This window comes from Coccidioides immitis, assembly GCF_000149335.2.
Source record: "Coccidioides immitis RS genomic scaffold supercont3.4, whole genome shotgun sequence".
NCBI classification, from domain to species: domain Eukaryota; kingdom Fungi; phylum Ascomycota; class Eurotiomycetes; order Onygenales; family Onygenaceae; genus Coccidioides; species Coccidioides immitis.
In genome coordinates this window covers 1,453,730-1,468,158 of record NW_004504311.1, presented here as the reverse complement: position 1 = coordinate 1,468,158, position 14,429 = coordinate 1,453,730, and the positions used below count along the sequence as shown (strand labels likewise).

Genomic DNA, 14,429 nt, shown 5'->3' with positions numbered 1-14,429 from the left:
GGAGTGCTGTTATAATACGTACTGGGAGTTGGACGTGTGAGGTGGATTACTGCCAGTAGCCAAGCCAACCCACCTATTTCAGGTGTCTTAGCTCAGCCAGAATCTCACGCTTTGACGAAACCCTGGGACAGCCATTATATCAAATACCAAGCAGATGAAAGCCCCAACCTCGGATGATATGTCTGGCGTTTCTTTTCCACAGCGAGAGAAGGTGACGATGCTTGCTGACTAACCCATGCTGTTGATGATGTAAAGCGCGGGGCGCTAAGGCGTGCCCTGTCACGTGGACACGGCTATTTTTGGGCTGGGGTGTATGGAGCTAGCCTGATCGGGAGCAGCTCACCGGCTCGTTCGAATCTTCAGAATCGCAAAACAATGCAGCTACTCTGACATCAGCAAACCGTGACCTTCTTTCACTGGCTCTGGAGGGATTTCCGAGGCTCCTTGGGTTTGCAGAGAAGAGCTCCTTGTCACCTCGCTTCCGTCTTTGACCTTCCCCACCGGCGTGGTCAGCTGGCATTCACATATCGCCACCTAGAAATCCAGTTGAGCTGCAGCTCAACCACGCGTCACAATGGATATCTCAATGGATATTGACATGGACCTTGACCTGGGGCCGGAGCCGGAGCCAATTGAACTTGTCAGTTTGGCCTCACACTCACTTAACAAGCTCTTATCGTGTCCCTGACTCTCTGTCTATAGGACATTGCCTCCACTCCGTTGAACAATGGCACGCAGCTCGAGGACCCGAATATCCTCACAGGCAATGAAGAACCTCAATTCGAAAAAGTGCATATTCGCGGCGTCGATGAATTGACGACGGAGGACATCAAGCGTTTTGCGGCGGAACATTTTCAGGGCGAAGAATTATCGCGAATTGAATGGATCGATGATACGTCGGCGAATATCGTATATAGCTCGACGGAAATGGGACTGCAGGCTCTGGCTGCATTTACACAGCAATCTGTGGAGGAAGTTGATTCGGCGCTGCCGTCATTACGTCTGCGTACGGCGAAAGCGTTGTCTACGCACCCTGACTCGGTACTGCAGGTGCGATCGGCGGTGAAGACGGATCGCAAGAAGCATCGCGCGCATGAGGCGAGTCGGTTTTACCTTATGCATCCTGAGCATGACCCGCGAGAAAGGGTGAGGCGAGAGTTTGCCGAGAGACGGCGTCGAGGGCGACGAGATGATAGTACGGGAGACTATAACAGACGCCGGTTTGACGAGAAGGAGCACAGGCGCCGCAAGGGACTCGCGAGCGAGGAGAAGTTTGACGAGTCGATGTATGATGATAGTCTCGAGCCAGATCACGATGAAACCCGAGGCAGACGCAAGGCCGATGATTTGTTCCCCGATCATTTAGATAAGTCAACAGGACGGTTACGGGATCGAAGTGCATCCCCATCCCGTGCAGATGTTGGTAACGGTGTTAGACCTGGTGACGACTCCCGGGACTCCGGAAGAAGATTTCGGGACCGTTCCCCCCGGCACGGAAGGGATAGAAACGGATATACCCGTCTCAATGCCGGAAAGGAATTATTTGGCTCCGCCAACGCTTCTAGTGACGAGAATTCGGGTCGCAGAGAGCTGTTTCCGAATAAAACTGCGGCCAGCTACCTTAAGAAAGAGTTATTTCCGAATAAGACCTCCATCAGCAACCATCGCCGTTCCGATGCCTTCGACGCTGCAGATGAGACGGCCGATTTATTTGCTAAACGTATTTCTATCCCATTGGTTGACGGAGCCCACGACAACGGCCGCGAAGCCGATAACCGAAGCAAAGATAATAGCAACGTGGAACTCTTCCCTGGGGGCGTACCCCAAACAGGTCGTGGGCTTAGGATTCGCGGTACATCTGACGATCCAGGCTTCTCCATCCGCGGAAGTGCAGCAAGTTTGAATAATACAATATCAATCAAGGGCACAGCCTCGGTCAGGGAGCTATTCCCGTCGAGATACACCGGAAACGAAGGGAAAGAACTGTTTTCTGATAAACTTGACGGTAGAGGTGGGAAACGGAGAAGGGCGGAGGATATGTTCTACTGAAATTAACAGGAAGCGTTTCTCCTGGATTTTGCGTGGCTTGCTTCTCCAATAATATTTCGTGGGTTTGGTAAAATTGCAATGCATCTGGCGCTGGTTTGGGATTTGATGGAGCAAGGAAAGATATGATTTAAATATTCTTACGATATAATACACTGATGATAAGAAATAATACCGGTTTATGCTACTTTTTGTATTGATTGGAAGGAGGTTGGCAGAGATGAGACTTAAAAAAAACTTATAGGCAACTTTTTGAATCACACAGGATATCAGGTAGATTGTTAAAATTAATCTGTAAGTATTTGCATATAAATTGCTATGTAGCCATCTGTCCATGCACCGCTGCACCATGGGAAAGCGAGGGCATAGGGTGTTTGGTAATTAGAAGGCAGGAAAGATCTAATCTCGGCACGTTATAAAATCCTTCAGCAATCGGATATTGGTAAAAGTATCCGCTGCTGTACACACAATGCCTGTTGGGGTCCTCGCTCGGAGCTGAAATCCACTTTTGAATGGTAGCTAGAAGTTGGAATATCTGCAGAAAATGATGTCAAACGATGGGTCGTGAAATGTGGTCCATATTCCTGCAACGGATCTACCTAGACGTGGCTGTTAAGGATGCACGAAAACACCCACATCCCATATAAAAACATGCCCAAGCCAAAAGTCCGTGGGAAAGCAGACCAGCGTTACCGTCAATCATGAATCCTAAGCAGAAAAAGCATGGACCCTGGGGAAACCAGCGCAAAACCCATCTTGCATTATCGAGGACTCGAGATGGAAGTATCTCTCTTGCTCGTTCCCACGGGCTAAAACAACGGGAAAATATGCGGATCTATGGACATAGCAACGCGGCACATTGGGATTCTGATTTCAATGGTTTTTTCATTTGTTTATGCAGATTCTCTCTTGCCCTCCTTGACCTCCTTCTGTAGGAAGTTGTTAGTGTATGATTCTCTCCGGGATTCGGGAGCTAAACGTAGAGCAACCCCCGATTCAACTGCGCAACAAAACCGGACGTACCAAAGCCTTCATGGTGCCGTGGAGAGCATGTCTGTGGTTCCGTCTGAACTTGGGATCGACACCCTTGAGGGAAGGGTAACGGTGAGTCTTTGGCTTCTTGATCCTGTTGAAGAGTTGAACGCATTAGCTCGACCTTGGTGCTCCTCGTTGATTATTCCAAGCTTCAGCCCAAAATTTCACAGTTCCTCAGTGATAGCAGGGATCGAGCAATTGATTCCTTGACTACATGGCAAGTATTTTCTCAAGATATCACGACTCAGAGGTTTCGAACCACGTACCCGTTTCTGTGGGCTTTCTTGTTCTGGTTGTGTTGCGACGAGTTCTTGGATTCTGCGAGTTCGACGTGTTAGCTACAGAAGCTGACACACTGAGATAAGATAGTTGTAAATACGTACTGGCCATCTTGACGGTCTGATCGCAACAATGCGGATTGTGGGAGAAATCGGGATAGGGATTGCGACGTCGAACTGGGCCTTCACAACTTTCTCGTCGTCGAAGGAACCTAAAGGGAGTTGACTTATCTAATCTGCGTTGTGGGATCTCGCTTACATTAACATGGCGACGGGGCTAGTACGAATTTGGATGTATAGCAACAGTCGGGCAACGCAGAAGAACCATATATCGACGATTTATCTCGGCAAATTAACCGGGGACTATGAAATATTTATGAGGCTATTAATGTCTATAGTCAGTATAATGTGCTCCTGTCTCTAGAAGAGAAATTACAACGTGAATGTCCTTGGGATATCGAAACTATTCCGTCTCCGAGCCTAGCGTAAAGCAGCACTAGATATTGCCTAGAGCGTGTCCAGGGAAGTTGACGACATTGTAGGTATTCAAAGAAACGTGTATATGATAGCAGGCTATTAAGGCCGAAATCATTCATTGCAGGCTCATTTCCTCGCTTTCCGTTCCCTCTGACTGTCCTCCATCCTCCGCCCGTCCAACAACCGCAGTCCCGTGATATCTCTCACCAGATTGGGTTTAGCGCATAATACTGGCCATGCCGACCAATCCCAAACCTTAACTCTTCCAAACCGACGACGTCCACCAGACAATTCGAAGGCCTCTCACTCCGTCATCCCACGACACCCCGTCTCCTCGCACTCCAAAACGCTCACAATGTTCACGGCCCGCTTCGCCCGGTCTGCTCTGAGAGCGCGGCCTGCCGCTTTCAGACTACCAATTCAGCAGAGAACCTATGCGCAAGCCGTGTCTGATAAGTTACGGCTTTCTCTGGTCTTGCCGCACGAGGTATAGGAAGATATGCGCTCAATTGGATCGTCTTTCCACGGGATTTTGCTAATCTTTTGAATTCGGATTAGACTATCTACAAATCCGCCGATGTGTACGCCTTCCCCGGACCCCTCCCTCGTTCGCGAAGGATATGTCTTGATAGGGAAATCAAATTGGACGAATGATGGATGAAAAAAACTAGAGGCTAATTGACATGTTTTTGATTGAAAACCAACAGTGTCCAAGTGAACATCGCCGCCGAGTCCGGAGACATGGGTATTCTCTCTAGCCACGTTCCCAGCATCGAACAATTGAGACCCGGTCTCATCGAGATCATCGAGGAGAGCGGACAGACCAAGAAGTTCTTCCGTACGTGATATACAGCCATTGAAACTGCCAAGTTCCCCTTTTTTTTTTTTTTTTTTTTTTTCCCTTTGATTCCAATATCAGCGTGGTGCAGCGGCTAATACGGACCTCAATTCCTGTAGTTGCCGGTGGTTTCGCTGTCGTCCAGCCCGACTCCAATCTCAGCATCAACGCCGTCGAGGGTTTCGCTCTCGAAGATTTCAGCGCTGATGTAGGTCAAACTTTTCCTCGACGAAGCTTGACTTCCTCGATAGGGTACGGTCATGATTCTAACCAGCATCACAGGCCGTCAAGTCCCAGATCGGTGAGGCTCAAAGGATTGCGGCCGGTTCCGGAAGTGAGCAAGATATCGCTGAAGCCAAGGTTGAGTTAGAGGTATGCCGACCAAGTTTTCCAAATTCAATTTTTCGGCGGAAGAACGCTTGCTAATTACCGTTAAACAGGTCCTTGAGAGCCTTCAGGCTGCTATGAAATAGACTGGAGTGTACATATATATTTTCGATTGACACCGGAACCTCAATGCTAAGCATGTAGAATTATTATTCTTCATTTTTTTAAATGTGTCTTGTGTGCTATCATTATATCTTGCTCCATTGGCCAAATTTTTGTTGCCAGCTATCTGTCCGAACAGCGATTCTAGCCTGCAGGAAACGCTATTTCCGAAGGAACAAACAGTTAAAGGCAACCATCATGTGGATGGAATTCATAAAGGAATGTATAATCAATTTGCTTCCCAGATCTGAAAAGCTATGCCAAAAAGGAATGTAGAATTTGTTGCACCATATTCAGTCAATTGTTCCACAACAGAGAAGAAATATGGCGCTTTCTGGAAATAACAAAATGCATGATCCAAAATAACTCAATAAACTGTTTTTGAATCATGGTTTTACACATAGGGGGTAGACTGACACCGAAACTTGAGAACAAAATCAAAGATATCAAAGCTGACTTTCAGAGATAGAAAGAGGTTCGATGATAAATTCTCCCAATCCAACTCCAGATCGTATAACTTACCTTTGAGAGAATATCCTGTTCGCCCAGTTGCCCAGCCATGTATTTCCTAAACTTCATACTTCATAATATAATTCCATAAAACGTTAACAGTTTCGTCCGACTTATATGTGCATGAATCAAAGAACTGGTTTGGCCGGGTTCATTATGTGAATTCCACCCGACTTCCCCCTTGTCTGGCTTGTGTTCTTCGCTCCGCACGTCGTCGACCACTTCGGCTGGCGAAGCTGCCGCTCAGGTCGGTGCTCATGGTCAAAGGAGAATGTATAGCTCCAGCAGCAGGAATAGGAGGCGGTGGTATCGGAGAAAGGCCACTGCCAGCCGGCGGCTTAGGTTCAGGTTGAGAGACCGGCGGTGCTGGAGGAGGAGCAGAAGGGCCAGCGCTCACGACGGATGCATTGCCATTCCGCATCTCCTGTTCCTGTTGTCGCTCCAGCTCTTCAACTCTGCGCCAATGATCGTCGCCTTCGCCTCCAGATAGTGAGGCTTCACGACGACGACGTCCGAATCTACTGCGATCCCTGCGCCTTGCTTCGCGGGTTGCTTCTGCCTCCTCTCGGGTCAATTGTCTCAACGTAACGCGACGACCATTGTTGTGCAATTTCACTTTGATCGAGACCGGAGGAGATTCGACAGACTCTCCTTGCGTACCGCTGAACCGATGTTGATTTGAAGCACCGGCTGCTGCTCCTCCAGCAGCCGCACCCGGGTCAGCTCTCTGGTCCAGAGACGTCACCGTATCAGAACCAAGCTCATGGTGGTGAGGGGGAACTGGAGGGCCATCGCTTGGTGCAGATTGTACAGTTTCCGCGTCCGTGGGGCCAGTTACCTCGCTAAAGGACGGATATCGCTGATCGTTTCTTCGAGAAGGGCGACCATCGCCAGTATATCTCCTCTCTCTCATCATTCTTTCACTTTCCAGGTCAGCCCGTCTCAGTTCTTCCAGTCGTCTCTCCTCTTCTCGCGCTGCACGGCTCTTGAACAAGCCTTTGACTGCACCCAATATACCTGCGCCAAACATTGCATTCCGCGGTCCATGCCCTCCGATATTTCTACTCGTAAATTCAGATTCCGTATACTGGGTTTGAGGTGCACTGGGCGACTGCTCGTACCGATGGCGGTGAGCTGCTGGCGGTGGAGTTCGTCCTTCTTCAAGTCGACTCTCTGTATAATCATCATCATAGCTCTCCGTCGCTGTGTGGGCTGGGCGGTATCTTCCAGATTCGGCATCGCCCTCGCGATCACGGCGCTTATCCAAGGCATGTTTTGCCAACCCTGCCGCACCTGCAATTCCAGCGAACTGAAACAACTTTCTTTTCCAGCCTGCCGGACGTTGGTCCTCTGACTTTTCATCGGTGTAAGGCGCTCTCTCAGATCTATCGTCGATCGAGCTTCTGCTCCGTGAGCGCCTCCGAATCCGACTCCCCAGAATAGCAGCTCCAGCCCCAGCGGCACCAGCAGCTGCAAGAGAGCCATTCCTGTCGTCGATGACTTCCGGTCCTGCTGAATAACTGCGCCTATCGTAATCGAGACCCAAGCGCCGTTCGCGAAGATAAGAGAGGACAAAATAAATTACAAGCAGAGTGAACACAGCTAAAGCGTATAGGATGAACAAGGACAAGGGTGACCCGTAAAGAGTGAGGCCAAGAGGTATTTGAGCAAGACCAAGGAGAGCGATCGCTCGACCCAGCCAACTGTGAATCTGCCACTAGGGTTAGTGAACGGATATATCAACGGATGTGCTTCCCTTACCATTAATGTGAAGGGCTGATATAGTCTTCTCTTGCCCTTTAGCCGATTATGAACAAACCAGCCCCATAATATCTGAGATATAACGAGTACATATATGGCAAGCCCAATTCCATGATGCGGATTTGTCAAACTTCGACTGGGCCCGACCGCAAACCAACCAGTGACAAAGACAACCGTCGTGAGGAATAGAGTGAGGATTTGCATCCATATGTGCAATCGAAGCGACCAGTACGAGCTTCGCGAGTAGAATCGAGCTATTAGGATGGAGATAGGGACGAGGCCGAGAAACGTTATCGCCGCAATCACACCATGACCTCGGATAAGAGAGTGATATCCGGCCATGTTTCGAAAACGATTGCCCATTCCTGGGATGCGCATCAGCTATCCGGCAGAGAAGTAGAGACGGCGCCACAAGACCAACCATTATATTGCATTGTCTCAAAATTGAGACCCATCAGGTTGGGCAGGAGGAAGGTATTCCGCTGGGAATCCCATGTTCCGTCCCCAACGTGTAGAGTATTGGAGGAGTATGTGCTGCTCCCGGGCGGAGCTAATTGGGGAGAGGGCGACATTGCTGCGGGGCCCTACCTCAGAGGGCGGACTGCGTCGCCGTGGACGATGGTAGTACGATTATGCCGCTGTGTCCCGTCGGAGATAGCAGAGGTGATCTTTATAGACCCCTCGCTCCGGGGAATACACCATTCGTTTTCAAACCGGGTACGATAAGGGACAGAGCTCTGTTTCTGAATGGATATATAAATCAATGGCTGGATGTCACGCACGAACCGTCTCCGGGTTGCCTCACTCGGGTGACAGCTGGCGTTTGGTTGGAAGCAGATGGGTCCAGCTCTGCGTGAGGTATCTATACCTCAAGAGAGCGGTGAACGAGTGGCTGGGAGCAAGCTTCTAGCACGAGCAAAACATGGCGTTCACAGCGGGAGGGTCCTGATCGAGGGGAATAGAGAGGGAGACTGGCAGCTACAGCACTTGACGGAGGCAGCACAGCGAGGAATGCCAGAAAGGAGGCGTCCATCGAGCTGTTTCAAGCGGCGGCCGACCGGGCCAGTCGGGCAGCTCGCTGGCGGGGAAACGACAACGGTTTGCCGCATCGGGTTTAGCGCGGACAGCACAGCGCCGGGACAACGCCCTGCTTATGTCAGCGGTAAGTTTTGGTCAGTTTCGGGCGGTAATGTTACGTTACGGTCCATCAGATAAGATAAGATCCCGATCGGTGTCACACGACGCTCTCTGTTCGGCGGTTAAGTAACCTTTCCGCCTCGATTTGGGGGAAATTCAGCACAAGCAGGGAGTGTCGCAGGATCGACGCTCACGGGGCTGGCTGGATGACGGGTTTATAAAGCCGACTCGACGCTGCTTCAACAACACCGCGCAGCGCCGCATCTTTGGCTCAGTTTTGAAATGGCGTCCCAAGGAGAAGTGTTCGCAAGAGCGGTATCTCGGTGAGTTCCCTTCTTCCCGTCGTCTCGAACTGATGCTGATCGTGCCATTCGCATCAAAACACAGCCTTATCGGGTGGATATAGTATGTACCTTTTCTTTCTCTCCCCCCTTTTCTCAAAAGACCATCTGTTCCACGCCTTAGCCGGGACTATTGATTCGGGAGGATCATGGTTCTAACGACGGTTCACCTTGCAGCATGTTCTGCTGGTCCGCCTCATTCTATCCCCAGCCGATCCTCAACTGGCGCCGTCGCTCAACCCACGGACTAGCGATCGATTTCCCGACAACCAACGTCCTTGGCTTCCTCTGTTACGCCATCTACACCACCGCATTCCTCTACTCTCCGCTGATCCGCGAGCAGTACGCCGCTCGACATCCGAGATCTCCGGAGCCGTCCGTGCGATTTAACGATTTTGCATTCGCCGTGCACGCCATAATTCTCAGCGTGACTGTGTATAGCCAGTTTTTCCCGAAAATCTGGGGCTTCAGAGTTTCTAAATTCCAACGGGTGAGCCGGACTGTGGCGGGTATCTTCTGGGGCTGCATCTGCGCCACCGCCATTATCACGGTCTGGGTAGCGTCGAAGGGAGGCTATGATCCGTCCGGCTGGGCTTGGATCGACGTCGTACGTTTCCCCCACCAAAAAAAAAATAAAAAAAATAATAATCACAGCATTCCTCACCATTCCTTGATTTCATATATCCCTCCAATTCTAACCCGCCTTAGATCTACACAGTTTCCTACGTGAAGCTCGTCGTCACCGTGATCAAGTACATCCCCCAAGCATGGGTGAACTACAAGCGCAAATCCACCGTCGGCTGGAGCATAGGTCAGATCCTCCTTGATTTCTCCGGCGGCGTGCTCTCGATCCTACAGCTCATCATCGACTCAGCGCTGGAGGATGATTGGAGTGGGATCACAGGTAACCCCATCAAGCTCTTGCTGGGCAACGTGAGCATCTTTTTCGACCTCATCTTCATGGCCCAGCATTATATCATATACCCGGACAGGCGCATCTCCTTGAAAGACGATGATAATGAGACCGAGCCGCTGTTGGTTGATAATGAGTCGCGGGATATTCCATGAGGAATTTCTTTATCTATCGCCTCTCTGTCTTGGTTTAGGTTGCTGATATATACCCCCCGCGCCCTAGAAGATTACCATTTTTTGGATTTCCCCCTTCCCCCCACCTCTCTGGGGGGATACATACATACCCGTATTGCTCGACAGGCTGCTTTTGGATAAAACATTGGCGAAATATGCATAGATACATCAGGCAAATTGAAATCAATGGCTAAATGGTGCCATGACACGGAGAATTGAAATAATAATCCCACACCAATTGTATCCACTTCATCTTCCGCAAAGTACCGCTAACATCCAGCAAGCTTATTCCATAACGCCAGGGCCATACAGATTGAAACTCACATTGTATAACCTCACGCATGCTCAACTGAACAAAGGGGAAGCAATTATATAAAAAGAAAAGAAAAAGAAAAAGTCAAGTCAGAGAAGTTTCTCCAGGTTATGTCCTCAGGAAATTCTCGCCATATGTGCACATAAACCCCACGAACCACGCTAAGCCCTGTAGATGAAACAAAGAGGGGGTGGTTACGTGATAAATTTAAATCCCAATACAGTATCAGAAAGGGAAAATTCCGTAGTCCAACTGGGGTTCGCCCGGGGGGGTTGGGGGGAGAAGAATATAAAAATATAAACACGTATATGAAAAGTAATATATGCAAATGTCGTGACCCGTCCCATGTCTTGTTTTACCTCGGAACTCCGTAGCGACTGAAATGAGGGGGAGGTCTCCTTTTTGGCACCCTAATCGAAACAATATAACAGAAACAAACCCTGACACTCGTTGAAGGACTACCGATTACCATTACTCCGATAATATTTCCCCGTCGATATCCGTCGGGGTTGGGGTTGGGGGGACAGAGCCGCGAATCCCGTGAATGACATAGTCGAGAGTAGCTAAGGCCGAACAGAAAACAGTTGTTGATTGTCCTAACGAATGTCATGCTCGCCGACGCCTTCCTCGGGCTACGCCTTCGGACCTCTTGGCGAGGACCTGTCGTAGCAAAGGATCATTTTTGTCTTTATCTCCGTGCTGGGCCCGAACGTGTCTGACCATACAAATTAATATAGCTCCCGCCGGGGCGATCGGTTAAGCAACTCACCTTTGAAGATTGTCTGGGCGGGGATACTGGCGTTGCTGGTCTGAGCAAAATGGGCAGATATACCCCGGAGAGTTATGAACTAGGGCATGTCGTTTCATTTCATTTTTCCTTTTGAAGCCCGTTCCCCCTTTACCCCGTGGACAATCTTCCACAGGGCAGTGGTAAGGTCGGTTTTCTGAATGTACATTTGCGTGCGAGCTGTAGTTTAGTAAGTCAAAAAGCCCGCACAGCATTATTTGTCATTTGCTTACTTGAGAAGATATTGTGTCTGAAAGGGCTCTGAGTTGCAGCCGGGGTATTCACACTTGAACCCGCCTGAATTCTGAGGCGTCGATGTCTTGGTCTCATCCTTTCTTGGTTCTATTGGCGTAGGATATCCAGTGGCTGGGCTGCCTGTAAAATGGGAGCTAGTGTCGCCAGGAGACTGAGATTGAGAGCATTCAGCGTTTGTCGATGGTGCCCAATAGGAGCTATGAGGGGTGCCAGCGACGGGCGTGGGCGAGAGGCTTGACATGTCCTTTGTACTAGCAGCAGTGAGGTGGGAAAAAGTGGCCGCACGGCGAAACGAAGCTGGTAGATATTGCGGCTCAAATGTCGAAAAAGCTGGAAAGCGAGCTGGCTCTTCAAAGGAAGGCCCAACTAGTGCCTTGATTGGCGGTAAGTTCCGGGCAGAATCTGGCGACCCCGTCGATTGTGGCGGAGATTGCAGGACCGGCAGGGAGGGAGATGGATGGTGACTTCGACAGACGCGCTTCTGGTCGGGATGGGGCAGCTCCAGCTCTTCCTTCACTCTGGACGATCTGGCCGCCACCTCCCGATCCTCCGGGTTTGAATTAATTCTCGGAAGTTGATACTTGAAAGCTGGTTCTTGAGAGTGCATCCGCGTGCGGAATGGGATCCTGTCGTGGTCGTTGAAAGCTTGCTCTTTCTTGATTGGAACAGATCCGCTGGGGTCCATCCACTGATTGCAGATGTTCATGACATTACAGGGATCTTGCGGTTTTCTCTGGACACTTGGAGGGGGCTTCTCCTCGAGGCTCGGTGGATTTTGCACCTCGCATTGTGACCTGCAGGCCGAGTCCGCATGTTGCATGGAATCCTCCGTATGCCTATTTATTCCCTTCAGCTCAGCTCTGTCATTGGACTCACTAGTGTCTGACGGCGAGACCGATTGGACGTGTGCCTGGGTAAGCTGGTGGGCGAGATCTGGTCGGTCTGGCGCTAAGTTTTCGATTATTAGCTCGATCCCTATTGACGTTCTATGTCCTTGCCAACGCCGGTGAGAACCCTTACGGACACGTCCAGAGGGACTTTCTTTTCCTTTGGGGCTTTCACTCTTTTCGGGGACAAATGGAGGGGTTGGGGTCTTATAGGGTCTGAGGTCGACTCGGGACCGCTTGAGTGGAGGAGTGAAAGCCCGGGCATCATCGGAGTCATATACGTCTTCTTCCATGACTGTATCCATACCATAGGCAACACTCAACGCGCAATCATGAAGAGTTATGTAATCCAATACCAAAAAGAGGGCATACGGTGAGCAGAGGCTCTTCGATGGCAGAAGACCGGAGGAAAAAAATATGTCCGGCGGGAGCGCCACAGCTGAGGGAGAGCCGGAAGGGAGGGCAGTACGGTTGAAATTAAGAGCTGATATGTACGGAGGATGGGGCTGGATGTACGGCTGGGGGGCGTTTTGGAACAACAGTTAGCTTTTTGTGTTGTCAAGCTCATGTCTCGCGAGGGAGCGTCATCGAAACGCAAGCACGGAATGCAAGAGGACAGTCAACTATGTCAGGTTCAAGAGGCACGAGCCACAGAGCAGAAGCGAAGCCATCGATGTCAGTTCAGCAGCGCCGCTGCAACGGGCGAAGAGAGGAGCGTGCAATTGGCTGGACAGGCAGGGCCAAGATTCACCGCCGGAATCCAGGGCGCTCGGGGGGCAGAACAAGCGACGCACAAAAGAGGAGCCTTACCGGTAACGGAGCCACGAGATCGTAGAGGGAGGGGGAGGGGGGTTTTGAATAGGGGAGGGAGAGAGAGGGTTAGAGAGCAGCCAACAGCGTAGTCATTTAAACGATAGGAGGATAGAAAAGCCGTGCGAACGCAGCAGGTCTACGGGCTAACGAGGCTCCGCAACGCGCGGGGCAAGCGGAGCAGCAGGCTCATTTGCATATTATATTTTGAAATCTTGCGCAGATGCAGAAAAACATGGATCAAGGAAGGGGGTTGCAACCTCACGCCGTGAGCCTAGTGAACGGCAACAGACGCGGGAGTGGCTGAGATTGACGCTTTCGAAGCACAAGGATGAAGCGGACGTTCGCTGGCCCGTCATCGGTTGGGATGCCCTCGCGCGCTGCCGGATCGGGTTTAAGGCGGCCAGCGAGCCCCCATGCACCTGCAGAGCCGCAATCAGCTGACGGGCTCCATCGCCACAGCGGACGGCGAGCACACGGCGTGGGGTGCAAGTGTTGAGTGTTGTGTGTGTGTGTGAGAGAGAGAGTGAGAGAGAGAGTTGAGTGACTGAGTGAGGGTGGGTATGAATGGGAGAGTGGGGGGGGGAGAGAGAGAGAGACAGAGAGAATGTGTGTGTGAGAGAGTGAGACTGTGGGAAAGGAACCAAGAGAGAGAGAGTGTGTGTGTGCGTCTTGTGTGAGGACCGCCGGCGACAAACTGCCTAGCTAACTACGGAATACCTCTCTTCCTACGCAGGAGACAAAAAAAAAAAAAGAGCTCATTTTCTGTGGGAAGCTCGAGAGACGGCGTCCGGTGTGCGCCATGGGTGGAGTGGAAACTCTGTCCCAATCTCGCGAACTACTTGAACCCCGTTGTGGTATTTTATTCAAGGCTGGCTACCCTTCTCGATCGGAATTTTGTCCCAACTCCTCTCCTCTCCTCAGCCCTCGGATAATTACCAGCACCCGGAGTGAAGATCCCTCCCTCCATCACATAAAAACATTTCCAACGCCGGTTAGGGGTCCGTGATGGGGGCGGAGAACTGTTTGGGCACTCGTGCGGAAGTGAAGTGGGAGTCCTTTTTAAGGACGCCCAGGGGGGAGTAGGTTGGTCAGTTAGGGTTTGATCACGGCCCAATTTATATACTTTTCCAGGACCTGGTCATCAGGCTGCGAAAGAATAACAGAGTACGGAGTATTGCCCAGCCATCCCCGCCATGTTCGCTTCTTCTTCTTCTTTTTCTTCTCCTTCTCGCTGCACTTTCGACATCAGATCCAGACGTCGAGAATTGGGTGCTTCGCGTTCTCAAGCTCTCTCCGAGATGGATTTCGAACTGAAAGGCCAACCCCCAACAGCGGTGATTCTCGAACGGGCTGAACCGAGCTTGGCAGGCTCACCG

At 50.8% G+C, this 14,429-nt stretch overlaps 6 protein-coding genes across 6 annotated transcripts; 3 read left to right on the top strand and 3 right to left on the bottom strand.

The window, feature by feature from the left end:
* The first annotated feature begins 368 nt into the window (after positions 1 to 368).
* On the top strand, positions 369 to 2,245 carry CIMG_04801 (uncharacterized protein). Its single transcript, XM_001245359.2, has 2 exons — positions 369 to 640; positions 703 to 2,245. The coding sequence occupies exons 1-2, from the start codon at positions 575 to 577 to the stop codon at positions 2,047 to 2,049; spliced, it is 1,413 nt and encodes a 470-aa protein (XP_001245360.1). The 5' UTR covers positions 369 to 574; the 3' UTR covers positions 2,050 to 2,245.
* A 50-nt stretch (positions 2,246 to 2,295) lies between these two features.
* On the bottom strand, positions 2,296 to 3,534 carry CIMG_04800 (60S ribosomal protein L29). Its single transcript, XM_001245358.2, has 4 exons — positions 3,465 to 3,534; positions 3,348 to 3,399; positions 3,070 to 3,172; positions 2,296 to 2,975 (listed from the first exon to the last, which is right to left on the bottom strand). Exons 1-4 carry the CDS (start codon positions 3,469 to 3,471, stop codon positions 2,940 to 2,942), a joined length of 198 nt encoding a protein of 65 aa, XP_001245359.1. The 5' UTR covers positions 3,472 to 3,534; the 3' UTR covers positions 2,296 to 2,939.
* Positions 3,535 to 3,995: 461 nt separating this feature from the next.
* On the top strand, positions 3,996 to 5,538 carry CIMG_04799 (ATP synthase subunit delta, mitochondrial). Its single transcript, XM_001245357.2, has 6 exons — positions 3,996 to 4,323; positions 4,395 to 4,417; positions 4,544 to 4,674; positions 4,794 to 4,882; positions 4,957 to 5,046; positions 5,115 to 5,538. The coding sequence occupies exons 1-6, from the start codon at positions 4,192 to 4,194 to the stop codon at positions 5,145 to 5,147; spliced, it is 498 nt and encodes a 165-aa protein (XP_001245358.1). The 5' UTR covers positions 3,996 to 4,191; the 3' UTR covers positions 5,148 to 5,538.
* CIMG_04798 (uncharacterized protein) lies at positions 5,245 to 8,006 on the bottom strand (the record flags this gene model as incomplete). The annotated part of the gene is made up of 3 exons (XM_001245356.2): positions 5,245 to 7,384; positions 7,435 to 7,799; positions 7,856 to 8,006. 3 exons carry the CDS (start codon positions 8,004 to 8,006, stop codon positions 5,828 to 5,830), a joined length of 2,073 nt encoding a protein of 690 aa, XP_001245357.1. The 3' UTR covers positions 5,245 to 5,827.
* Positions 8,007 to 8,737: 731 nt separating this feature from the next.
* CIMG_04797 (lysosomal Cystine transporter) lies at positions 8,738 to 10,234 on the top strand. Its single transcript, XM_001245355.2, has 4 exons — positions 8,738 to 8,894; positions 8,959 to 8,976; positions 9,090 to 9,519; positions 9,621 to 10,234. The coding sequence occupies exons 1-4, from the start codon at positions 8,854 to 8,856 to the stop codon at positions 9,978 to 9,980; spliced, it is 849 nt and encodes a 282-aa protein (XP_001245356.1). The 5' UTR covers positions 8,738 to 8,853; the 3' UTR covers positions 9,981 to 10,234.
* A 162-nt stretch (positions 10,235 to 10,396) lies between these two features.
* CIMG_04796 (uncharacterized protein) lies at positions 10,397 to 13,358 on the bottom strand. The gene is made up of 5 exons (XM_001245354.2): positions 13,051 to 13,358; positions 12,368 to 12,758; positions 11,332 to 12,295; positions 11,081 to 11,278; positions 10,397 to 11,026 (listed from the first exon to the last, which is right to left on the bottom strand). Exons 2-5 carry the CDS (start codon positions 12,543 to 12,545, stop codon positions 10,918 to 10,920), a joined length of 1,449 nt encoding a protein of 482 aa, XP_001245355.2. The 5' UTR covers positions 12,546 to 12,758; positions 13,051 to 13,358; the 3' UTR covers positions 10,397 to 10,917.
* Positions 13,359 to 14,429: the final 1,071 nt, after the last annotated feature.

Excerpts from the sequence above, each read along its gene's own strand:
- CIMG_04797 (XM_001245355.2), top strand. The coding sequence starts at position 8,854 with ATGGCGTCCCAAGGAGAAGTGTTCGCAAGAGCGGTATCTCG. Across the intron at positions 9,520-9,620 it reads GCTGGGCTTGGATCGACGTC|ATCTACACAGTTTCCTACGT; the intron begins GTACGTTTCCCC and ends AACCCGCCTTAG.
- CIMG_04801 (XM_001245359.2), top strand. The coding sequence starts at position 575 with ATGGATATCTCAATGGATATTGACATGGACCTTGACCTGGGGCCGGAG. Across the intron at positions 641-702 it reads AGCCGGAGCCAATTGAACTT|GACATTGCCTCCACTCCGTT; the intron begins GTCAGTTTGGCC and ends CTCTGTCTATAG.
- CIMG_04796 (XM_001245354.2), bottom strand. The coding sequence starts at position 12,545 with ATGGATACAGTCATGGAAGAAGACGTATATGACTCCGATGATGCCCGG. Across the intron at positions 12,296-12,367 it reads CTCTGGACGTGTCCGTAAGG|ACCGACCAGATCTCGCCCAC; the intron begins GTTCTCACCGGC and ends ACTTAGCGCCAG. Across the intron at positions 11,279-11,331 it reads CAGACACAATATCTTCTCAA|CTCGCACGCAAATGTACATT; the intron begins GTAAGCAAATGA and ends ACTAAACTACAG.
- CIMG_04799 (XM_001245357.2), top strand. The coding sequence starts at position 4,192 with ATGTTCACGGCCCGCTTCGCCCGGTCTGCTCTGAGAGCGCGGCCTGCC. Across the intron at positions 4,324-4,394 it reads CTCTGGTCTTGCCGCACGAG|ACTATCTACAAATCCGCCGA; the intron begins GTATAGGAAGAT and ends AATTCGGATTAG. Across the intron at positions 4,418-4,543 it reads ATCTACAAATCCGCCGATGT|TGTCCAAGTGAACATCGCCG; the intron begins GTACGCCTTCCC and ends GAAAACCAACAG.
- CIMG_04800 (XM_001245358.2), bottom strand. Across the intron at positions 3,173-3,347 it reads AAGAAAGCCCACAGAAACGG|GATCAAGAAGCCAAAGACTC; the intron begins GTACGTGGTTCG and ends ACTCTTCAACAG. Across the intron at positions 2,976-3,069 it reads ACGGCACCATGAAGGCTTTG|AAGGAGGTCAAGGAGGGCAA; the intron begins GTACGTCCGGTT and ends AACTTCCTACAG.